This window comes from Miscanthus floridulus, chromosome 1 (assembly GCF_019320115.1).
Source record: "Miscanthus floridulus cultivar M001 chromosome 1, ASM1932011v1, whole genome shotgun sequence".
NCBI lineage: Eukaryota > Viridiplantae > Streptophyta > Magnoliopsida > Poales > Poaceae > Miscanthus > Miscanthus floridulus.
In genome coordinates, this window is record NC_089580.1 from 177,603,977 (window position 1) to 177,625,611 (window position 21,635).

General features: G+C 53.3%; 2 protein-coding genes across 2 annotated transcripts; one reads left to right on the forward strand and one right to left on the reverse strand.

Annotated features, from left to right (window-relative positions):
* The first annotated feature begins 247 nt into the window (after positions 1-247).
* LOC136503446 (GTP-binding protein At2g22870-like) lies at positions 248-3,577 on the forward strand. The gene is made up of 4 exons (XM_066498525.1): positions 248-755; positions 1,624-1,693; positions 2,664-2,826; positions 3,000-3,577. The coding sequence occupies exons 1-4, from the start codon at positions 281-283 to the stop codon at positions 3,216-3,218; spliced, it is 927 nt and encodes a 308-aa protein (XP_066354622.1). The 5' UTR covers positions 248-280; the 3' UTR covers positions 3,219-3,577.
* Positions 3,578-19,150: 15,573 nt separating this feature from the next.
* On the reverse strand, positions 19,151-21,373 carry LOC136503456 (U-box domain-containing protein 75). The gene has a single exon (XM_066498532.1). It carries the CDS (start codon positions 21,033-21,035, stop codon positions 19,656-19,658), a length of 1,380 nt encoding a protein of 459 aa, XP_066354629.1. The 5' UTR covers positions 21,036-21,373; the 3' UTR covers positions 19,151-19,655.
* Between the last annotated feature and the right edge of the window lie 262 nt (positions 21,374-21,635).

The window sequence follows — 21,635 nt, forward strand, 5'->3', positions numbered from 1 at the left end:
ATTTACTTCTCTCATGACCGACATGGCACTACATCGGCCAAAAACCGCTTTTGAAATCATCTTGAGAGCAAACTTGGAAAACCGATTTTTCGATCGAGGGACGATGAAAGTAGAGGAAGTTCAAATAGATTTCTCCTACGGCCCAACTATTTCTCCTACCGTTGGGCCCAATCTCCCTTGGAACAGCAGAGCCCACGGTAGACGGCACGCTGCTTCAGCAGCCACCCGCGAGTCCTCATCCGCCACTCCGTCGAACGCCCCTGCGCACGCTCCAGCTGCTATGCTCCTCCGCCCGCGCCCCTCCCTCTTCCGAGCCGTCGCGCCGCCGCCGCTCACCAGCGCCTGTGTCCCCTCCCGTCGCACGTTCTCAGCTTCTGCAGAGGCGGGAACAGCCTCCCCCAAGGATGCAGCGCCATCGCCGGTTCCGGCGGCCACGCGCAAGAACGCCAGGAAGGCCGGGCCGCCGCCTATGGGGATCGTGAAGACGGCGCTGTTTCTGCCGCCCGGGTTGGAGCGGGATGCGGCGGTGGCCGCGGACATGGTCATACCGGGGTCGAACATTGTGGTCGGGCCCTACGCTGGGGACGCGAGGGTGAAGGAGGCTGAGTTCGTCAAGAGCAGCGCGCGCGCGCGGGACTGCCCCAAGGACGACCGACCCGAGTTCGCTGTCCTCGGCCGGTCCAACGTTGGCAAGTCCTCGCTCATCAACGCCCTCACCCGCCGCAAGGAAGCCGCGCTCACCTCCAAAAAGCCTGGTGATACAAAAGAACAAATTTTAAGTTTTGTTCTTCTGCTTTCTTGAAAGTACCCTTAGTTTATCGATTCCCTGATTGGCCATTAATTAGCATCAGAGAGTTTTATGCTACTGTAATGTCGTTATGGCGCTCTAGGTCGCATTATGTAATCCCCCACCCTCTTGGTTCTGGCGCTTGAGGGGATATTCTGGTTAGAGTTACAGTCTTCACAGATCCCAGCGGCAGCCAGGTTTCCCAGTGGACACTGGGAGAATAAACCCCAGCTAGGAAATATAAAAATTCAAAAGTAGAATTTGGAATTTAAATGAATTCATAATACCCAGCGTGGCAATTGTATTGGACGAGCAGGCTACTCTAGTAGGGGATTTAGAACCTGGTCAAATTCAAACTATAGCGGATAGCACTTCATTTCCACAAATCATTTTGGGTGTAGCGGTACCAGTTATGGAACTGTCGAATTCAATTTTACAAGCCTAATAACTTGTACTGGCCATGGTCCAAGATTTTATTATTGTATTATTGTTTTGGACATTGAACCTCAGCTTATTTCTTTTGCCGACTTTATAAGGGCTCCTTTGATATTTCTTCCATCCTAAATATTGATCTTGCCCATCCTTCGTTAACAGTGATTTTATTTACAATTAGCATATTTTATTTGTTTGCTATAGAGTTTCTTCAATTTTGGACTATTTTGTGTTCGCTAACTTCGAATCTACTGTTTCTGTAATATGAATACCTCCTTATTGTTGTATATCAAACTTAATAAATTTACTCTGGCAGGCAAACTTGGCATGCCATGTTTCTTTATTTTAAAATGCACACTCCTTATGTTTGGTCATGGGTTCTAACATCATCATATGTTCTGCAGGGAAGACCCAGACAATCAATCACTTTTTGGTTAATAAAAGTTGGTACCTTGTGGATTTGCCTGGTTATGGGTATGTTTACTCTTTTTTTATCACGCTAAGGTTTTCTCGTTGGTCCCAAATTAGGAAGCCAACTTGTTCACTAGTGCTTGACATGCTATGTTCCAGAATGGGAACATCTTTTGTTGTTTTCTCTCCCTTTACATATGTTGATTAGGAATTTAATCCTGCTGATGTACTACCTTTGTCACACTCATCTAGTCCCATAGCCAGAATGATATTCTTTTTACGACGGAGGAAGTATTCATTCGTGGCAGTCTAGAACCTTTGTATACACCAGCTGTTCATGCAAGTAGCATTCCCTAAGCTTGTTTTACTATGATAAATTAACATAGCAATAGAACAGTGGATGCAATCCATTCAGTTTTAAACTTCTGATATGAAAACAAAGTGACGTAAACATTTTTTCCTGAAGCTAGACTGCTAATGTGTTAGTTCTGGAAGCCCATTACTATGTCTTTTTTTTTCATGCCATTGGATAGGGCACAAGCTGAAGGGCGGGCCTGGTGCAAGCGGTAGAGTCTTACCGCCTGTGACCGGAAGGTCCCGGGTTCGAGTCGCGGTCTCCTCGCATTGCACAGGCGAGGCTAAGGCTTGCCACTGACACCCTTCCCCAGACCCCGCACAGAGCTGGAGCTCTCTGCACTGGGTACGCCCTTTATTGGATAGGGCACAAGCTCCACTTGCATCAGTTGTATTTTTCCTTTAGATAGCATTCCTGATTTCATTTGCTGGTGTCTTGACTCTTGATAATGTTGTAACAAGTGCCTCTGCCTCCAGCATGAAACAAGAATGTTTTACAGACACTCAAAAGTGACCTGTGTTTCCTTTTTCCACATCCTGTTTTTAAGATTGTTTACCATAAACATTAGAACACTGTAGTATAAACTATTTCAACATACAGTTTATTTGTATAACTTTCAACATACTGTTAGTTCTCATCTGACCTACGTAGCGAACATGACAATCTTCCTACATGTAGGTTTGCAGCTGCATCCCAATCAGCTCGAATGGACTGGTCTTCGTTTACCAAGGGTTACTTCTTGAACAGAGATACCTTGGTTGGTGTACTTCTCCTTATTGATGCCAGTATTCCACCTCAGAAAATTGATCTAGACTGTGCTAACTGGCTCGGCCGTAACAATGTAAGGCAGTATGCAGTTCAACTGATAATATTATTCCATCTGATGTTGGTGTGCTTTTTTGAACTAACTTATTTTTTGTGTTGTTGCTACATGTCTATTATTCATCTCTCTAACTGCATTCTCACTATATCTATGTTGCTTCTGGTAAAAAAAAATATGTGTTGCTGTTTCAGATTGGATTGATATTTGTGTTCACCAAGTGCGACAAAGTAAAGAAGGGTAAAGGAGGGCGGCCTGATGAGAACATCAAGCAGTTCCAGGAAACTATCAGTGGGCTTTATCCGGAGCCACCACCATGGATCATGACAAGCAGTGTTACCGGACTAGGCCGCGACGGGCTACTCCTCCATATGTCACAGCTGAGGAACTACTGGGATAATGAAGCAGTCTAGGTAGAGCTACATAGACCAACCGCCACTAGCAACAGTAGCAGTACGTATATTTGAAGAGAGAATCACATGGCTTAAACTTTCACCGATAGATCTGGCTTCTCATGGGGCTTCCTGCTCAGTTTTGCTTCCATTTTTTTGGTTGGCCTTTTGATGTATAGTGGAAGTGCAGCTGCTTCTAGTTTCTGTTCCATCCATCCTGTGTTAAGTGAAGCCCTTATGGTTCCTGCTTGTACTACACCTTAAATGTCGGATCTGAAATTACACATTTATGGAGGTGAAGGTACTCGAGAGAATTCAATGTACTGTACATGTACACATTCAATGAGACGAAGTCATGAAAGCTGAAACCCTTGTGCAAACACATTTTATTGTCAGATAGGCTGCTGCTGCCTTTGGATCCACTATTACTCCGTGGCAAAGATCGTCTCAGTGATTTGGTAAAGCTCGGTTGGTGATTCCGCGGCACCGGGCGGTGATGTACGCATGTCGGCCTGCCTTGGGTACTCACGGGGCGAGGAACTGATCACCTCTCACTCTGACCGGCGACGTGAACACCGTTAGTTCGGTCCCACGGCGAAGGCGGACAGCGAAACCAGAAAGCGAGCAACGCATGGACGTACAGACAGAACCGTGGCTCACTTTCGCCGTGGCCGGCGTGCCGCGCCGCCGCTCGCAGTGCCGTGTCGAACGCTGCGCGAGCCAAGCCGCTCCGCTCCGCTCCGACCGCCCGACGGACGGGTGGGGGCGGCCCTGGTCTGCGCGCGATCTGGACGCCAAACTGGCGAGCTTTGTTTCAGAGCGCGGGTCAATAAACACCGGCCATGTCCCGCTGCCGCTGGCCGTGGGGGCAGCCGCAGGTGTGCTGACGGGCGGCGTGCCCCACCCCTCGTCCCCGCTGGGGGTCTCGGTCTCATCTCCTGCAGCGCGGGCACGGGCCCGGGCCCAGGGCTGCTAGGCTGCTAGCAGCCATACTCCCAGAACGATAGGAAAATGTGGAACCATAGCGGTTTTTAGAAAGTTTTTGCATTGTGAAAACGCAACTGTTCTGAAACGACGCTCCTGGAAAGAAGAGCGTATGATCATGTTCCACCCGGACGCAGGGACTGGTCCGGAGGGAGACGGTCCCTCACTCTCTGCCCTCCTGCTGCCCGCTGCCTGGTGCCTGCTACTGCTAGTGCTAGTGCTAGATGACGACGGCGGTCGCCAGCGCCAGCGCCAGCGCCACCACCACCACGTAGCCGTACCAGGTACCGACCAATACAATAAGATCGCCGGCGTTGGCAAGTACAGTAAATTGTCGCGTGCAGCGCAGCCCCTCGCGCTGCGAAGTTAATGGCGTCGCCGAGGAACACGGCCGGCAGTGGCATTTACCGCACGGCATCGCCTTCAGCGTATTTGTGAGGGAAATGTGGGATCTTGTTTGTGCAGGTGGTGCTTGTTTGAGCTTTGAGGAGAATCGTACTGGCCTCCAGCGGCGTATATATCGCTGTACAAACACGGCTCGTTCTGCCAATGAAACGAAGTAGTACACCTGGCAATCGGCCGGCCATGAGATCAAAGCACGACCCGACGAAGCTACGTGGAGTATTGTATTGTACTCCTATATTGACAAATGTGCGTGCGTGGTTAAAGGAAACCCAGGCCACGTTTCGTTGGTACTGAGGTGTTGTTTAAATCTCGGGCTGAAGTTTAGAACGTCATATCGGGTGTCACATGAAGGTGTTACATAGAAGCATTCAGATAGTAATAATAAAACAAATTATATAAGTCATCAGTAATCCACGAGACGAATTTATTAAGCCTAATTAATTTAGCATTAGCACACATGTTACTGTAGCACACGCTGTCAAATTATGAACTAATTAGGCTTAAAAATTCGCTTCGCAAAGTAATCGTAGTCTATAAAATTAGTTATTTATTTAATCTATATTTAATACTTCGTGTATACATCAAACGTACTACGTGACCGGAACTAAGCTTTAGGAGAAACTAAACGGTTTGAGCGAGACGTGAGGTGAAGTGTTTTTCGTAATCTTCGCCAAAAATTGTGAACACAGACGCATCGATTGGACTACGCAAAGCGGACCGTGGCGCCAGAGCGCTAGGAGTACTACTACTACTCCAGAGGGCTCAGAACTCTGAGATGAGCTCAGCCTCAGGCCTCAGGCCTCAGGCCCGGCAGCCATGACCCCATGAGTGACAACTCGCATCAACCAACGACGAAACGAGGTTGACAGTCGGCAGAGGCGCATACGGAGGAGCCCAGGAAATGATTCGGCCTCTGGAAATGATTCGGCTCTGCTGGACACGAAAGTCCATGGGCAGGCACAGGAGTGCATGAATCGACGATCATTGCGCCTCTCATCAGCCTCTGCACCGCCGCTATATGCAGTGCAGGCGGCCTCGCTGCGTGGAGCCGTCGACGGACCGATCGATCGATTGATCGGCCTGCGGCCTGCCGCTGTACTGTGCTCTGACGCGCGCCGGCCGGCTGCATGCGGCTGAGCTGGCCCCTCGGCCCGTGGAAGCACGAGGATCAAGCCCTACGCAAAAGATACACGAGGCGTCCACGCTTTTATCCACCGACCGACCGGCCAGCATCTTCCCCTGACGTATATACGCCATGATACGTACGTCCTACTTCAAGCAAGCATGCGTATTCCTCCTGGCTTGTTTTCTATGTACCGCTTTACTTGAGGATTGAGGTCGTCAAGGCACAAGGGCTGCGCGCTGTTGTTGGGTATTTTCGACGTCGACGCGACGTTCAGTGATCACCTGATCTTGTGCGTGGTAACAGTCCGACGATGGCGGATGGCTGGGTTTCAGCTTCCCCGTGAGCTCTTTTCTTCCTTTTTCCGGTAACAAAGTTACAAAGGCATGGGCTCATGGGGGAGGCGCCAGTGCGGGGCAGAGGATCAAAATTTTCAAACCAACATCTTTTCTCCAGAGCCAGTCCCAGAGATTTTGCTCTGAACACTCCAGTATTGATTGCACATGGAGCATCCGCCGTTAGTGATGCAGCAGCAGGAGCCGGTGCAGGGGGGCCGATGGGGTCCCTCCCTCTCCTCGCGTCGTCACACAGCCCGGCCAACGCACCGTTCTATTCAGCAGGCCGGGGCTCGGCAGTAGCCGTAGCACTAGCACGGCATGGGAACGAGAGGGCGAGACAGACCACGCAACAGCACGTTCTCGGTGTAGTGGCTCGCGCAGTATGTAATGTACTCCGTAGCATGCATGTACTTGGATCGATGCATTCCGGCCCTCCATCCAAACTCCACCGAGACGCGATTGACCAAACACTTTTGTTGTTTCCTCTCAGAACCACTGGGGCCAGTGCGTGCTTTTGCGAGTATAAAGGCTCCAACTACACCCGAGACCCATCGGTCCGTGCCCGTCCAGATTGTACTCGGGCGCCTGCCTCGGCACATCGAGTCCGACACCCCACGAACGTGCCAATCAATGGCCCGATCGGCGCACGCTCGTGGTCCTGCTCCAGCTCCAGCGTTGCCACTCGCCAATCTCCATCGACAGTGTGTCACTGACCTTCCGTCGGTATAGAAAGTGACCAACACGTAAATATTTATAGTTTTGTTGTACGTTGTGATCAGAGATGACCTAGCACTCAGTGACACCACGTTTATACTGGTTCAGGCAACGTGCCCTACGTTCAGTTTGAGTCGATCGGTGACTTTATTCCTAAGCTCATGTGCTCGAAGTTTGCTGTGGGGTTACAAATAGTAGGGAGAAAGATAAGAGGTACAAGAGGTCCGATCGAACTCTAGTCTAAAGGGTCGAGAGTGACGAGAGCTCCGTTATGTGCTAAGTATTCGAGCGTGTGCTCGGTATAACTTTAGAGTGACTAAAGTTACAGAGGGTGAATCAATGTAAGTAAACTGATCGATCTATCTTGTTGGAAGAGAGCTCATCCCATTTTATAGATGAAGGGGATAGTCTTACAAGTGAGAGGGAGAGAGTACGTATTCTACTAAGTCTTGCTGTCCATGCCGGTGGGTACAAGATTATGTTAGGCGCCCATAATACTGTTTAATGTCAGATGCACGTGGGAGGTGGCGTTGTCTTCTTCAGGTATGGCAGACGTCGGTACCTGCCACACTGTTGATAACCAGATGCATGTAAGGGGTTTTACCATATTTACCTGGTACGGTAAATGTCGGCGCCCACAACACTGTTGATGCCTCAGAGGCACGTGGGGGAGCCTGACTGTATTTGTCTCGTATGGAAGTTGATGACGCCCACAACACAGTAGGGAAATGTCGGCGTCTACAACATTGCTTTGGTTCTGTCATGTCAGGGAGGTCGCAGGGTACTATCCTGCAGGTGTACAGGGTACGGTCCTCGGTATTACGGTTGACTTGAGCGCTTTGCCTTACTTTCTCAGTTCTTTCCCTGGTCCTTACCGAGCGGGCGTCCCCGGTCGGTCAGTCCCAGTCGGCTCTGATTGCGTCAGTCGGAGAGGAGCTGTAAGTAGGGTTTCGGCGCATTCCCGGTCGGAGAAGCGGGTCGGAGTCGGAAGTGGTGTTTTGGCGAGGCCTTCCGATCGGAGAGGTCGTCAAGAGGTGGGCCGGTGTCAGAAGCGAGCGCTGTTCTTTCTTCGTGATGCCTTCCGGTCGGAGAGGCGGACCAGAGTCGGAAGAGGGCTCCGTTCCTCCTCGACCAGGCCTTCCGGCTGGAGATTGGTTTGTCCTTCTGGCCCGTCGTTTAGGTGTTTGGGCCGGCCTAAGAGTTTGCGCGTCGTTCGCAACGTTGTATACCAGGGTCGAGCCTTTGTCGGCAAGTCGGTCCATGAGGGATCCCGGGTTTATCAACCCGACAGGAGCCCCCAAGCCCCCGGGCGATTCGGGTAGAATCGTCTGGTGGATTTTTGTCTTGACAGCGGGTGCGTGCGAGCGCACCCACGGGTGTATCCCAAGGGCGATTCGGGTAGAATCATCTAGGGGGGGTTTCGCGTTGCTAGCGGGGAAAGTTTTGTTTTGTCGGCGGGTGCGCGCGAGCGCACCCGCGGGTGTAGCCCCCGAGCCCTCAGGCGATTCGGGTCGAATCGCTTGGTTTTTTTATCAGCGGGCGAGTGTGCAGTGCATTTTAGTCGAGATGGAGTCGTCAACCAAGGTGTCATGCATAGCTGAGGTAGTTGTTTTTAGGGATCGGGCGAGACGGAGCTCGTGGATCCTAGGGTCGGGCGCAGCCGAGGGATCGAAACGAACTCGTGGATCTAGATGTCGGGTCGCGCTGAGGAATTTGGGCGAGTCGGAGTTGTGGACCCTAGGTGCAGCCAAGGCATTTTTTGTGTCTTGAGCCCCTAAACCCTGTTGGCCTTTGGCAGGGGTCGGTTTGAGTTTTGTGCGTTACCCCGTCCTTGGTTTCTCACAACTGGAGGGGCTGAGCTAACGTCGCTTGCCTCGATCGCTCGGGCTCGAGTGACGTGCTCGGTGAGCTCGCTAACGGGTATGATCGAGTGAAATCCGGGTCCGTCGTTTGTGATGGGATCAACATAGCCCTATTGTCATATTCCACTGCTCCTTAATCTACAACCTGGCAAATGCCTAGGTCGATCCGGAGACCGACCCAGGTGGCCCGCTGGCCTCCACTCGATGGAGATTCTGTGGGTTTGGTGAAGTTTAGGATCGAACGAGAAGGTTGAGATGACCCTGTCCGCTTCAAGGCAGACTGGACGAGGGCCGCTCAGGGCTCATCTGCGTTTTCTCCCCTGGCTTTGTTTGACATGAGGCAGCCTCTAGCCCTTCGTGGGCCGGCTTTCAAACCCCGATCGGTCGTTGCTCATGTTGAATGAGGCAACTGCCGCTTTGTGACGCAACATGGAGCGTTATGATACATTTAACTGCATACGTAATGCTTTAGCCCCCAAGCCTCCGGGTGATTCGGGGTAGAATCGTCCGAGGGTGCGGGTGTATGGAATGAATGCGTGTATGGATGTATGAATGATTATAAAGAAAGTGTGGGGGTTGGTAATATTACCTTGATGACTTGAGTGACGGGGTTTTTGAGGAGCTCCAATCAGAAATGTCTGACCGGGATCCCTGCTCGTCGTTCATGACGGAGTCAGCATGGCCTACATGGGGCGTCCCTCTGCTCCTTACCTATCTCTTGGCATTTTCCTAAGCCGTTCGATTGACTTAGGAGCCCGATGGTCTCTCCTGGCGGAGATCCCGTTGTTTGGGTTTTTCCAAGTCTCGCCTGGGAAGGCGGAGAGCCACACGCGCGTGGTGGCGCTTTATTTCTCACACTCGGTCGTGCGGTAGTAGTGGGCCATACCCAGGCCATGTCCTGTCTGACCAGGCACCATTCCATCGGGGCAGGGTGCGTCCCATCGGTCAGGGCGTGTCCCATCATATCCCAACCGCATTGGATGGGGGAAGAGAGAGAGTTTTTCACCCCCGTCGTTTCGCATTACCCCGATATCCGCGCCTTTCCCAACTACTGTGCTTCTTTCTTTAAGTAGGAGAAGGGAGAGGGCTTTCGCCCCGTTCCTTCGCCTATTACTCATTTACCGTCTCTTCTCTTTTTTCCTTCTCGCCAAGAGCATCTGAGTGCCGCGGCGGTTCCTAGGAGGGAAAAAGGTGAGAGCGAGGGAGAGGAGAAAACTCACAGATCCATTCGTGAACCTAGAGTAAGATGTCAGGCTAGAGGTCATCCATTGTGAGGGAGTCGGTGCTGGAGGCCTTTGTCGAGAAGGGGTTTTTGCCGCCGAAGGAGGTGGCACACTAGAGGGCTCCCGGAAAAGAGGATTTCCTGCAACCTCGAACCGACAATGTTGTTTCCTTCCTCACCTTTCATGAGCGTGGGTTTGGATACCCCGTGCACTGGTTCCTACGCGGGCTCCTTAATGAGTGGGGCCTACAGCTGCAGCACCTCAATCCGACTAGGGTGCTGCATATCGCCGGATCCATCACCGTGTGCGAGGCCTTCCTTGGGATGGAGCCGCACGTAGACTTTTTCCGATGGATGTTCTCTGGGTGAGCTTTATCGGAGGGAAAGTTGCTCATGATTGCGTCGGTGGGGGGTTTCGCGCTGCAGAAGAAACCGAGCATGGGGGGCTCGTACCCCGTGTACATCCCCTATGACTCCAACCAGGGGTGGCATGGGGAATAGTTCTACATCAGAAACCCGGTGGAGGCACCGTTCCCCCCTTTCACCGATAGGAGGCCGGAGAAGCTAGAGAGCTGGTTGTAGGGCCCCGCTAGTCAGCAGAAGCATAAGGTGGAGATTATCGAGGTGGAGCTCCAGAAGCTCATGCGGCGTGGCCTTGATGGGGTGTGGGTATTCAATACCCTCTTCCATAGTTGGGTTGCCCCGCTAGCGGAGAGAACGCAGCCAATGTGAAAGTATAGTAGCCCTACGGACCCTGACCGTGTGTCGCCAGAGGAGCTGCCGAACGACGAGGTCTGGAGTCGCCTTGACCGGGTGCTGTAGGTGAGGCCTAGGGAGACCCTTGATGGAAAGCCCGGACCCCTCAACTCCGCGGTGGTGTCCAAACTGGTATGCTCTCCTCTCTTTTACTCCGGGCTCTTTTTCCCTCTGTGCTCCTATTTTTTTATTTTGAGTCGCCTATCTCGTAGGGACTTAGAGTTTACAAGTCCCGCCCGCATCTTTCAAAGGGGCCATAGGGCTCTGCGTGGCAAGCTACCTAGAAGGAGGCGTCGGATGCTAGGAAGAAGAAGAAAGCCAAGGAGGCTCGGCGGAAGCATGAGAAGGAGAAGGAGATCACCCGGCGTGTGTGGGCCATGGAAAATAGGAGCGATGTTGAGTTAGAGCTCGAGTTGAAGGACCCCACAAAGGGGGCGAATGACATGTTTTCCTCCTCTGAGGAGGAAAGCCGGGACGTCATCGTGACCTTGGTAAAGCGTTGTGATCCTATGGCCGTGCACGCTGACGGTGAGCAGGAGGCAGAGAGGCGCGGCGATGTTCCCACACCGAGGAAGCGTGCTTCGAGTGCGGGCGCCATCGGCGAATGGGAGGCGAAGCGAACGCGGTCACCGTGCCCTTCTGTGGTGTCACCGGCCTCATCCCCGCCTGCCGTGGGCGTAGCGGGACAGGCTAGGTGGTCGAAGGAGCGGGCTTGAACCCGCGCATCATCGGGGTCGGTGCCAGTGTGCGACCTACAACAAGAGGATGCCTCGCCAGCCACCCCGGTCGGTGTGCCCCGAGCCAAAAGCCATGGTGACTCGTGGGCTGAGCGGGAGCTGGTTGGGATGACTACCCCCCTGGTTGAAGTGAGGGGGCATGGGTCGTGGCCCGGGAGCGGTCCTCGCCCGATGGGCCCGTTGACGTCGGGTCGGGGCTTCAGAGTCATACCGCTTACATCCCGGTATGCCTTTCTTTTTTTTCTTTTTTCGATCTCGTTGAGTTTTTTTTAGTATGACTGACCTGTACTTTTTTGACAGCAGCTGGATGCTGATGGGGCTGAGCATCGCCCAACTCCTGTGCGGGAGGATTGGAGGCCCACCTTACAGCGCATCGTGGTGAGCGGTGGGGAGAGTAGGGCAGTGGTGGCGAGTCCTTCTCACCCGAACACGGTGCCCCTTGGGTTGGTCACCAGTACGATGGCGGCGGTGGCAGTGGCGGCGGTGTTGGCGGCGATCCTAGTTGTGATGGCGGAGGCCGTGTTAGAGGTGACCCTTGTGGCCCCTCCTCCACTAGCTACGGTGGAAGAGGAGAGGGAGACCGGGCTCCCAGCCTCGCCGGGCGAAGGGCTGCATGGCTCATCCTCCCGGTCGGAGCCGAAGGTGTCAAGAGATGTGGTCATGCTAGAAATGGAACATCTACCGGTGGCCCATGAAGATGAGGTGTTGGAGATCCCCTCCAACGATGAAGCAGATGATGTGGTGGAGCTACCAGTGCCATCGTAGGAGCTAGCAGTGGTCCGGTCGAGGGCAGGGCACTCCAGCAGGCTAGAGGAGACCGACCTAAAGCGGCCCTATCCTGAGGACCTGACGAAGGTTCGGTTCGTCCTTTGGGATTCGTAGGAGTGTTAGCTCTGGGACATCCTTGGGGGAGAGGACTCGCCATGGAGTCCGATCTCGCTAAGCTGTCAGTGAAGCTTGAGGAGGCCCAGGAATAGGTTGAGTCCGTCTAGTGGTTGGTCAAGGTCGACCTGCGCCGCGCCGTGATGGTGAGTTTCCCATGCATATCCTTGACCCCTTGGTGTTTCGTCGGTTGCCTCAGCATGCTTGCTTCTCGTTTTTGCAAGGTCTGGAGGAGATGCCGTGCCGCAAGTCCTGTTTCCTCCGGATGGAGCATGCTCGGATGGCCGAGCTCGAGCGTCAGCTTGAGTCCACCCACCACGAGTCCTAGGACTAAGCGGCAGAGGTGACTGAGGTGCGAGCGGGGGGAGTGCTTGTGGCAGAATAGGCGACTACAGCCAAGCGGGGGCTTGAGGTAGCGAAGGCCCGCTAGGCGGAGACCAAGGTGACGCTACAGAAGTCCCTGGTGGATACCGACGCAGCACTCCAAAGAGCCCTAGAGACCCTAGATATGGAGCGGAAGGCCCTGGAGTCAGAGCGAAAGGCCTGGTCGGAGGCTGATCAGGAAGTGCTCGTGCTTCGAGGCCGGTGATGGGGACGGAGGAGGCGAACGCCCAACTACACGAGCAGGTGACCCGGCAGGTGGAGGGACTCTCCAACCTTGAGAACACCTACATCGGTAAGTACCTTTTCCTGCTTTCGTCGTGTTGGTTTCTTCCTTTAGCTTGATTCTAAGCCTATCGTCTTTTTTCCAGAGCAGGGTGGAAATGTGGAGTCGTTGGAGCAGGACCTGGAGACAGCCAAAGTGATGTTTGGGCAGAATGCAGAGGCGCTGGCCAAGTCCCTTGAAGAGTGATGTGCTCTTGAGGGGGAACTTGACTAGATATGCAATGTTGCCCAACTCATCGCCTCAGAGGTCTTCGGGTCGGCGCCAAGTACCAGTGCGCCTACCATCCGGTTGGTAGAGGTTTCGGATGAGGTTCGGACCCTCTTCACCGACGGGCTATTCTATGGGTCATCGGTGGTGTTGACTTCAGTGGCAACATACCACCCGGACCTGGACTTCGCCACCATCTGCAGCTGGTATGCCGACGGCTGTAGCATAGAGGATATCCAGTCGTTTGGAGAGAGCTTGCTGCCACATGCAAAGTTGTTGGTCATGCAAGTCTCTGCGCAGTGGGTGATGGATGCCCGCCGTGCGGACATGGCCGGAAGCGTGCGTCAGGAGGACGTCGCCCAGCCTGTGGATGGCGTAGAGCCTAGGTCAGAAGTGGACATCGCCCTACCTCCAACCGAGCCAAATGTTGCCTAGTCAGAGGACGAGCAGCCCCTTCCCTCGTCAGTCGAGCCGGTAGTCGATGCCGCCACGGAGCCATAGTAGAAGTTTTAGAGTAGAAATACTTTAGCAAATGTAGAAGATAATATTGTGGGGGAGCCCCCTGTATAAAGCATTTTTGTGTATTTATGAATATAGTAACTTTATTTTTGTGAAGGAACTACTTCGTTCAGGGAAGCTTGTTCCGTCCGTTCCTTATTTTTACCCTAGCATAACTTTGTTTTTTATTCTCTTCTTTTTCGCACCTGCCCGTTCACACCAGTAGGCTGCGACCTTAAGAGCCCGGGCATGGCCCACGAGGCTAAGTGCTCGTAACCGTAGGTAGAGGTAGAGTGCGATCGGTCAGAATATTTTAAGCATAGTTACGTAAGGTAATTAAAGGAATGAACTGCCTTTTCGTTCTAGAAAAAATGCATTTATCATATAAAAGTAAAAAGAGGGGTGACATTGCATCCCCGTGGAGCCCCCGAGCGACCCGGGCCAAAAGTGTTCGGGTCAGAGTGCTTTATAGGAGCGAACGTTAAGTAAAAAATGGTAAGACTGAATTTTAGAGGAAGAAACAACGTAGTTGTTCGCTATTCCAAGTGTTGGTGAGAACATTACCGTTGTCGTCTTCAGTCGGTAGGCATCCGATCAGATCACCTCGGTCGCCGTATAGGGAGCTTCAGTTGTCCGGATCCTTGCCCGCTACGCCCCCTTTCTTGGCCGCTGCTTCTTTGCCTTTTCCTTCCTTCGGCCCACCGGCCTATCGCAGAAGGCGCTTGAGGAGCTCGCAGTCCTTGTAGAGGTGTTTAACGGGGTAGGCATGGTTGGTGCACGGGCTCTCCATGAGCTCATTGGATTGGTCTGGAAGGTCCTGCTAGGGCTGCTTGTCCGTGTGATCAGTCATGGCGACCAACATGGACTTGGTCGGTCGGCGACGATCTTCTTTGTTCTTTTTACCCCTCTACGTGGAGGGGCCCTCATCCTGATCCTCGCGCTTGGCCTTGCCATTGCCTCGACCTCCGTTGAAGCGTCACGGGAGCGGCGCTCTTTGGATGTGTTGGGCAAAGGCCCGTGGTCCTAGACCATCAGGGTTGGGACTCCAGGTGTCCGGCCGGCGACCACGCCTAGGGTGCGTTTCACCACTTCTCGCGATGGTCCGGCCGAGGTCTGTGTCGCTTGCAATCACTACAGCTTGATGGACGCCATCATCATGCCAGGACTGACACCGGTTGCTGATGACGCTGCGAGCATCTTGGTTCGGTCCGAGCCACTCACGTACCGGCGGTCGGTGTGGAGCGGGTGCCAGGTCAAGCCGGGGCTCAGATGCGGCCTCCTATGCCGCGCTCAGCGGCTGTAGCGGTGAGCAGGTGGAGCAATTCGTCTGGTGCATCCCTACTCCCCTAGTGGGGAGAGAGGTCATGAGTCGGTGTCATGATGCGGAGCTCTCCGCCTATTGAACGACGGCACTTTCCACCAGTGCCCGGAGGTTCCGGTGGATCGCCTATTCCTAGGGGTCGTTTGGCTCGAGAAGGCCATGGCGAAGCATTGCCGTTGCGGTGATGTTCTGGTCAGTCCGAGCGAATTGTGGGGGATCGTCCCCCCCCCGTCCATGATGTTGCGTTGGACCTAGCGGGCGTGACCTCGGGCGTCGCTCGCCGGTTTATGCGCACGGGGCGTAGTGTGGTGTGCCGAGCGCGTCGGCGGCTAGTTCTGCCACCGTTGTCATAGCTCTTCACCGTGCTCCTGTGTGAGCGCAAGGGTCCCCGTACGAGGGTCCGGAGGGGTGTGAGTCTACAAGGACTCCGCTACCACTGGTGGCCGTCCTGGAGCATCCGTCATGGTGCACTCCCGGGACGGATGGTGGCTAGGTGCCACGTCACCAATGCTGGAGCCATCACTCTCAACATCGTTGTCCATGAGGTCGAGGAAACAGGTGGAAGCATAACTCACTATCCCCACGAATTTGGACGTGAAAGGGGGCGGCACCGGCATCCTTCGAAGCCCTCGGGCGTACGCATCCACGGGGGACGCGAGGCCATAGGGGGAACCGATCGCATGGCGGTCGCGGTAGGGACAACGGGGTCCCTCCGAATAATCGATGGAAGATAGCAAATAGTGAGTAAATAACAGTATGTACATTACTCATAGCGGGGTTTGAACAGAGAGTTTGCTCGGAATGAAGTGCAGACGCCTCATCGTTGAAGCCATCAGTGTGTCCCAAAGCCGAGGGAGGGCGCCCCTTCGACGGGCGCCAGGAACAAGTGCCTCCTCGCAGAGGTGTAGTACGCTGAGTCGGTCGGTGACGTAGTCTAGGCTTCCGAAGAGGAAGGCCTAGGGATGGCTCGAAGACGGATAGAACCCACATCCCAACAGGTGGGAGCACGAGAAACTCTAGTGAGCCGAAGTGAGTCGTATCGCTTGAGCCCGCCATGGTGAAGGTGGCGGAAAAGTGGGCCATCCAGATGACTAAAAGTGTTGAACGTACAACGTCTTCCCCATGGACTGGCGCCAACTGTCGCTGTAGAAAGTGACCAACACGTAAATATTTGTAGTTTTGGTGTACGTTGTGATCGGAGTTGGCCTAGCACTCAATGACACAGGGTTTATACTGTTTTAGGCAACAGTGCCCTACGTCCAGTTTGAGTCAGGTCGGTGACTTTATTCCTTAGCCCAGGTGCTCGAAGTTTGTTGTGGTGTTATAAACGGTAGGGAGAAAGATAGGGGTACAAGAGGTCCGGTCGAACTCTGGTCTGAAGGGCCGAGAGTGACGGGAGCTCCGCTATGTGCTAAGTGTTCGAGCGTGTGCTAGATATAACTTTATAGTGTCTAAAGTTATAGAGGGTGAATCAATGTAAGTGAACTGATCGATCTATCTTGTTGGAAGAGAGCTTATCCCTTTTTATAGATGAAGAGGATGGCCTTACAAGTGAGAGGGAGAGAGTATGTATTCTGCTAAGTCTTACTGTCCACGCCGGCGGGTACAAGATGATGATAGGCGTCCCATAATACTATTTAATGTCAGATGCACGTGGGAGGTGGTGTCTTCTTCAGGTATGGCAGACGTCGGTCCTGCCACACTGTTGATACCCAATGGCATGCAAGGGGTTTTACCAATGTTCGCCTGGTACGATAAATGCTGGCGTCCACAACACTATTGATGCCTCAGAGGCACGTGGGGAGAGCCTGACCGTATTTGTCTGGTATGGGAGTTGACGGCGCCCACAACATTGTAGGAGAAATGTTGGCGCCTACAACACTGCTTTTGGTTCTGTCTTGCCAGGGAGGTCGTAGGGTACTGTCCTGCAGGTGTATAGGGTACGGTCCCCGGTATTACGGTTGACTTGAGCGCCCTGTCTTACTTTCTCCGTTCGTTCCCTGGTCCTTATCGAGCGGGCGTCCCCGATCGGTCGGTCCCAGTCGGCTCTGATTGCGCCAGTCGGAGATGAGTTGTAACTAAGGTTTCGGCGCATTTCCGGTCGGAGAAGCGGGTCGGAGTTGGAAGTGGTGTTTTGACGAGCCCTTCCGATCGGAGAGGCCGTCCGGAGGTGGGCCGGTGTCCGGAAGCGAGCGTTGTTCTTCTTTCATGAGGCCTTCCGGTTGGAGAGGTGGACCAGAGTCGAAAGCGGGCTCCGTTCCTCCTCGGCCAGGCCTTCCGGCCGGAGATTGGTTTGTCCTTCTGGCCTGTCGTTCAGGTGTTTGGTCCGGTCCAAGAGCTTGCGTGTCGTTCGCAATATTATCTGTCAGACCGAGTCTTTGTTGAAAAACCAGTCCATAAAAGATCGAGTTTATGAATCCGACACCTCCCAACCCCGCAAAGCTGCCCCCGCCACATGGTTGGCCGGCCGGCCACGGCCCGCGCCCAAGGCGGCGAGGCTGGCCTCTCTTCACTCTTTCACCCGCGCGCACGTCCTCCTAGCTGGTGGCGTGTGCGCGAGGAAAGGGACAGCGTGTACGGGCGCGCGGGGGGTGTGGCGTGTGCGCTCGCGTCGGACACGGAGACGTCGCGTCGTGGATTTCGGAAAGCACGACGGGACGGCGACGGCTGCTTCGTTCGTTTCATTCGCTCCCAGGTCAAAGTGACCGTCACCATTCAGAGCTAGGGCTACTGTACGCCGGTGGCGCTACTGCTACTGCTAGCCATCACCACCAGCTAAGCTATCTAGCTAGCCCCGCCTACAGCTGCGCCAGCGGCGAGACAGCAGCGTTCCGATCAATCATGGACGGTCCTACTGGGCCTTCTTTAGATTGAGGTTAAAAATCAGTATTATTATTTAATTATAGTCTAATTAGACTTAAAAATCTTCGTTTTGATAATGTTGTGCTACAGTAAATATATGTTAATGATGGCTTAATTAGGTTTAATAGATTCATCTCGTAAATTAGTCTACTCCTGTGTAATTAGTTTTTTAATTAACTCATATTTAGTCCTCCTAATTAACATCCGAACGTTCGATGTGATTCGAACTAAACTTTAGTCCCTGGAACCCAACACCCTAGGGAGTGGAAAAAGCAAAGCAGGGACTAAAATACAGACATCTTGATGGTGGATCGCCTGATGTGATATATAAGACCAGCTTTCCCAGGATGCAGGTAGAATGCGGGTACCAGGGACATGGATCCTGCATCCACAGCAAGGAAACAAGAGATGCAACAGTACAAATTTCAGCGTGACATCTTAAACTGACCCTAACTTCGGGAGCCGTTTGAAACAGAGCAATAAAAAATATAGAAATGGTAGGAAATATAGGAATAGGAAAAGAATGCGGTGGTAAAACAGAAGAATGAAAAAACACAGAAAAATTACATGAATGAGTGTTTGGAATGCAGGAACGAGGTAGTAGAAGAATCTCATTATATTTGGACTAATGATGTGTTTGTTTTGCTAAACTTGGTAGCTTGAGATTAGGTTTGGTAGGTCATTAGCTCAAGAATGGAGCACTGAAGCGTAGATCGTAGATCAAAGTTCTGGAGTTGGTGCATGGCGAGAACACAAGCGACGTGAATAGATAAAAAATGTTTCCTCGCCTCTTGTGTCTTGTTCTTTTCTCACTGATGCATGGCAATAGTGTTCGGTAGCTTAGGTAGATGCGCATCATGAAAATTTCCAATGGCCTAGACCGGATGTTTCTTTCCTTCAAAATGCATGGGTGAAGGAAACTTTCCATAGGAAAGGATTGCTCAAATCCTGTGTTCCAAAACACATGAACAGTACATAAAATAGAGGAATCTTGATTCCTGTGCTTTTCCTTTGAAAATCCTAAGATCCAAACAGGGCCTCAGTTCATCAGTTGGCAAGAATTTAAAAACCTAACGATACACCAGCAAGAAATAGGACTGTGATGCTATCTTACAAGAGGGCTCGGCATGCAGTTTTATGGCGGTATTACTTACTAAAACAGAAGTCCCACACAATCAGATAATTGCTAAATTAAATCAGATGCTGCAACTCCAGGAGCTAACAACATTGAGAAATGATAACACTGGCTCAAGCAGTAGAGCCCCAACCTTTGCAGTAGTAACGCAGCATCGAGCTTTTTAGAATGCGCTACAGGGAAAGAGCACATTTCCCCAATTTGACTAGACAGTAGACGATCAAGATGGACAATTCAAAATTTTCCCCAAGCAATGGCAATGTATATTCCAGTGTAGAAGCAACAGTACTGTGTAGTTACAAGGACAGGAACAACATCTACAGCCCTGACATACCCACATTGCCAAAAATCTAATTTGCTGGTTTTGCTTAATGCTAGCTACTCCTAATGGCAAAACTGGCTGTACTTACCACCCAGCCTCAGGTGTTTATTGAGCTGATCAAATTCACATCAATTTGCATGTACACCCGCCTGCTTGCCATCTAACTTGCCAGTAACTATGCTGCATTGCTTCTTGTCTCCCCGCAAATTGTTATGGTAACCACCAGTCTCGCCATCTGCTCAACCACCCTAATCTCTTCAGATTAGATGGTAGAGCTAAATCTGCAAGTTTATCTATACATGCTCATTACCATTCGTCAATTTGGCAATTCCATTTCCTTGGAACTATGAACTCAGCAAGGTCAATCGACAAACCACGCATCATCGAATCAAATGACATCAGAGCAGCATCATTTGCATCTCCTCACTGAATTGTCCTTGTGAGTTTGCACTTGGAGATGAAGAGGGTGTCAGTGTAGTTGAGGCGGCACAGCTTGAGTAGCTCCGACGCTTTCTGCTTCAGCTCCGGTGCACAACCACTTTGGATGACAAGAAGAAGCTTCGCAGCCAACCCAGCCTCCACGGCAGCAGGAGCACACTCTTCAGGAGCCATCCGACACACCGTCCACAGCATCGACAGCGCCCGTCGCGTGCAAGCCTCTGAAACTCTCATCAGCAAGCGGACAGCATTGGGTATCGTCCGCGGACAATCCTTAAGAGACATCCTCCCCTCTGGAACCGCAGACAGGGCATCCAAGATGTCCAAGGCCGGCTCGACACACTCTGTTGCTAGCTCCGGCAACAATTCCACCAGCTGCGGCACTGCACCAATGCTAACAATCATACTCCTCGCTGGCCTGTGCACCGCACAGATCGAATTCAGCAGCTCGAGCCCAGCCACCACACCTTCTGGATGCCGCTTGTCCCGGATGAGGCGCATGACACCAACCAAGAGGCTCAGGCTCGCCACCGTCTCCGGCCGGAAACCCCTCTCATCCATGAGGATGCGGATGAGGCGGACACAGTTGATCTTGGTGTCCGCCGCGCCCTCGTTGAGCATGTCGACCACGAGCGACACCTTCGCCGGCTGCATGAGCGCGGCCTTGGCGTCAGCGTCAAGCGGCACCCCGCTGACAAGAATGGCGACCGCCTCGGTCCCCACGGCGTGGGACGTGAAGGGGCCGAGCAGCGACGTCAACAGGGCCACGCCGCCGGCCTCGGCGACGGCCTTGGTGACGGATTGGTGCGTGGTGGCGAGGGTGCGCAGCTCCCGCAGCGCCGCGACGCGGGCCTGGCCCTTGAGTGGCTGCCGCCTGGGCACCGCCGTGCCCCGGAGGCTGTGGACAAGGTCGGCGGCGCGGCCGTGGAAGTCCGCGGAGCGCTTCTTGAACCGCGTGTACCGGCGGGAGAACCAAGCGGCGATGAGCTGTCGGAGAGTGGCGTTGGGGGTGAGCGCGTCGTCCCAGAGCTCCTGCATCGTGGTCGGGCAGGTCCGGTGGCCCAGGGCGAGCCACCGCGAGATGTTGGCCCGCTCGTACGTCTGCCCCGTGCAGAGCGTCACCGGATCCACCATGGGGTCGAGCGAGATCGGGCAGATGAAGACCGCCGGCACCACCTCGTCGCCGCCGCCGTCCCCGGCCGCGTCCAGCTCGTCCATCATCTTGCGCAGCTCCAGAGGCTGCTTCCCGGCGTCCCCTGCCGCCGCATCCACGGGCTCCAGCGCGCCCCCGAGGATGCCATCCTTGAGCGCCGTGTCGATGTCGAGCACCTGCCCGCCGTAGGGCAGCTCCTGGTACTGCGGCATTGTGGCGGCGCAGCGACTGAGTCCCCGCCCACGCACACCACCACCACCACGACGGACGGCGAGGCCCTTTTAGCAGCGCGCAGGCCTCGGAGGCGACGGAATGATGGGGCGAATCATAGGGTGACCATCATCACCATCCTCCTTTCTTCCACTCTTTCTTGACCAGATTGCTTTTCTTGGAATTGCGGGTTGCTCCGCAACAGCAGCTAGCTAGGGGAGAGTCAAATGGCGGACGAGCGAACAGGGAGGCGGAGCGGAGAGCTTTTGGGTTTTGGATTGGGAGTGGATTGCGGCGAGTGATGCAGCACAGAGATATGGGGAAGATCTGATGGGGGAGAAGAAGGGAAGACGGGGAGTGGGAAACTGTTGTGGAGAATTTGAGATCTCTAGTCCAAGCTATGGGTGGACTGGAGAAGGAGAGAGAGAGAGAGAGGGGGGAGCAAGAGAGAGAAAGAATATCCAGATGGGAGTATTATTTGTGTTGGATTTTTTTTTTCTTTTGTGTGTTCGAGGGCAGAGGTGAGGAGTGAGGGGGGATTGGATGGAAATGTGGGGACCAGCCCCTTCCTTGCACACTCACTGACACTTCGCGTGTGGGGT

Excerpts from the sequence above, each read along its gene's own strand:
- LOC136503446 (XM_066498525.1), top strand. The coding sequence starts at position 281 with ATGCTCCTCCGCCCGCGCCCCTCCCTCTTCCGAGCCGTCGCGCCGCCG. Across the intron at positions 1,694-2,663 it reads GTGGATTTGCCTGGTTATGG|GTTTGCAGCTGCATCCCAAT; the intron begins GTATGTTTACTC and ends TCCTACATGTAG. Across the intron at positions 2,827-2,999 it reads ACTGGCTCGGCCGTAACAAT|ATTGGATTGATATTTGTGTT; the intron begins GTAAGGCAGTAT and ends TTGCTGTTTCAG.
- LOC136503456 (XM_066498532.1), bottom strand. The coding sequence starts at position 21,035 with ATGCCGCAGTACCAGGAGCTGCCCTACGGCGGGCAGGTGCTCGACATC.